At 33.5% G+C, this 2,755-nt stretch overlaps 1 protein-coding gene across 1 annotated transcript; it reads left to right on the top strand.

The window, feature by feature from the left end:
* The first annotated feature begins 441 nt into the window (after positions 1-441).
* Positions 442-1,854, top strand: LOC107489548 (protein BIG GRAIN 1-like E). The gene has a single exon (XM_016110298.3). It carries the CDS (start codon positions 622-624, stop codon positions 1,723-1,725), a length of 1,104 nt encoding a protein of 367 aa, XP_015965784.1. The 5' UTR covers positions 442-621; the 3' UTR covers positions 1,726-1,854.
* The last annotated feature ends 901 nt before the right edge of the window (positions 1,855-2,755 follow it).

Raw genomic sequence — 2,755 nt, 5'->3', positions numbered from 1 at the left:
AGACAAATTGATTTGATCAAACAATGATTAATCAAATCTTGAACTGATCTAAATTAATATTATTTTTTTTATAGAAAATGACTACAATACTCTGTTATAGAAAATGACTAAAATACTTCTATTATATATATTAATTTTGAGAATTCTAAATTTTAGTCTTTTACTTTTCTATTGTAGGATTAGAATTTACTAGTTCAAGATTTGATTCATTATTTTTTCGATTAAATCAATTTATCTAATCTAATTTTAACAAAAATAACTTGATTTAATCGATTATATATGTTAAATTTTAATTACTAAAAAATATCTTTTAAAAAAAAGACATTTTAGGCGTATTTGCTTAAGTGGCTTTCTCATACATAACATCATGTATGTGGGACCTCACATAAGGAACCTCCAACTAAGAGTACTCCCTCATCATCATATAAAATCATGGCTAAGAGTTGTTGTTTACACTCTAAACTGACCCTCCAAAGCACTACACTCAAATTCAATCATTCCAAAACCCTTGGGCCTTGATCGTCTTCCATTCTTTAAAAACAACCCCCTTCCTCTCTAACACCCAAAGTTGCATTGCAACAAGACACTTTCATCTTATTAGCTAAGCAAGGATCATCCATCATGTCCATAACAGGAGGACTAATAGACAAAGATATAATGAACCACCACAAGAAAACATTCCACCGGAGAAACGACTCCGGCGAGCTCGACGTGTTCGAAGCAGCAAGGTATTTCTCAGGCTACAACGAGTCTGTTATTGGCCACAACAAAAATGCATACAGTTACAGTAGTAGCAGCTGCTACTCTTCCGGAACCGCCGCCGCCGGAGCCGGCGCCTACAGAACCCACCACACTAACAGGGCAAGAATCAGCTTAGACATGCCAATGAGATCCTTGCTCCCTCAACAATTCCATGGCGTCGTGGCCGATCATCATCTTCATCAGAAGCCATCTTCACTCAAAAACAAAGAGAACAAAAAAGTTATTAGTAAGCAACCTAGTTCGCCAGGTGGAAGGCTAGCAAGTTTCTTGAACTCACTCTTTAGTAGCCAGTCAGCATCATCAAAGAAGAAGAAACCATCGTGGAAATCCACGGCTTCTTCTTCTTCATCATCAAAATCCACGAAAGATAACAACAACGAAGATCATGATGAGTTCCCTGCTGGTGGTTGGAGAAGAAGAAGAAGAAGCAGTATTAGCCACTTCGGAAGCTCATCAAGCACTGACGCTTCGGACTCTTCGAAATCCGCGTTGTCAGGCTTCCGAACCCCTCCTCCTTGTGTTCATGCTCAAACCCCAACAAAGTGTTCTTCCAATTTCAAAAACTTCTCATTGGACGGTCATGATGATAGTAACAAAACCGCAGCAGCAAGCACTGCCGCCATTACCACTTTGCAAAATGAGTTCTCGTTGTTCTTGGACGAGAAGAAAAAGAGGGATCCGAAAACAACGACGACAACTTTGTTGTTGTCGGAAAAACAACGGAACTGGATCAGTGAACTTGCTGAGAAGGAGAAGAAGTGGTTGCAGGAGAATAATAACAACAGAGAAAGCATGAATGATGATGAGATTGATGAAGGTGCAGAGAGTGATTCAAGTTCTGATCTGTTTGAGTTGCAGAACTATGATTTGGGTTACTATTCAAGTAGCGGTTTACCTGTTTATGAAACCACCAACATGGATAGCATCAAGAGAGCTGCACCAATTTCCAATGGACCTCTTTAAATTTTTCATACCACTCTGTATATTTTGTTATCTCTCTTTTTCCCTTAATTAGCTTCTTTAATTAGTTAGACTCATTCATGAGAGAACCTATGAGAAAATGCAAAAATATGTTGGATTTTGCTTGTTTAATTTGTATTTTTTTTTTTAAATTTCCCTTCTGATTTTCTTAGCTTTTTACAACTTTAATTTTTTTTTTTTTTGATTCTCCGTATGTACAGTTTGGAATGTTTGGTTGTCTTATCTAAGTTTATCATCAATTCATCAGCTTCTTCTTTTTCTCTTCCTTTGCTTTTGGAACTTTTTTTATTTGTTTAATTAAGCATGCAAAAATCAAATTCAAAAGTTAATATGTAATTTATATACTATTAATTAATGATTTCCTAAGATGTACTTTGTTCCGTGATTATAGGGTTATTAACATAGATTACTGGCAGTACTGTTGGCAGCAATTAGTAGGATAAAAATATTTAGTAACTAAAAAAATTAATTAAAAATAATTAAAATTTATTTTATTTAATATTAATAAAATAAATTTTGATGATTTTTCTTTTTATTTTTTTAGCAATACCGTTATTAGTATTTAGCATCCTTATATTAACCGTAACTATTTAGTGATGGAACAAAATAATTATTAAACATACTGAAACTAATCTTCTCGAACCATTTTGTCTGCATGCAATGAGTTATTTTGATGCAGGACTGCTTAATCCTTCGGTTTTTGTTCGGAATGTTACCAAAACATTTTAAGAGCCGGGTGTTAGATCCTTTTCAGTAAAAAATTTATTCTAGTCTTTTTTATGATCCACCATTTGTCATAAAAAATAATTTTACATCAATTTTCATATTATAAATAATAAATAAAAATTTAAAATATTTTTTTATTAAAAAAACTAACTTTAATATGTCTAATAAGTAAGGATGGAGCTTCATAATCGTGTTCTACTTATTTTAGAATAAGCGTCACACACACACAAAAAAAAAAGAAAAAAATAGGGAGAAGAGAGGCACCAAAGAAAAAAAAAAGAACGTT

The sequence above is a fragment of the Arachis duranensis genome, chromosome 5 (genome assembly GCF_000817695.3).
Source record: "Arachis duranensis cultivar V14167 chromosome 5, aradu.V14167.gnm2.J7QH, whole genome shotgun sequence".
Lineage (NCBI taxonomy): Eukaryota > Viridiplantae > Streptophyta > Magnoliopsida > Fabales > Fabaceae > Arachis > Arachis duranensis.
This window is presented reverse-complemented; position numbering and strand designations above follow the sequence as displayed.

Excerpts from the sequence above, each read along its gene's own strand:
- LOC107489548 (XM_016110298.3), top strand. The coding sequence starts at position 622 with ATGTCCATAACAGGAGGACTAATAGACAAAGATATAATGAACCACCAC.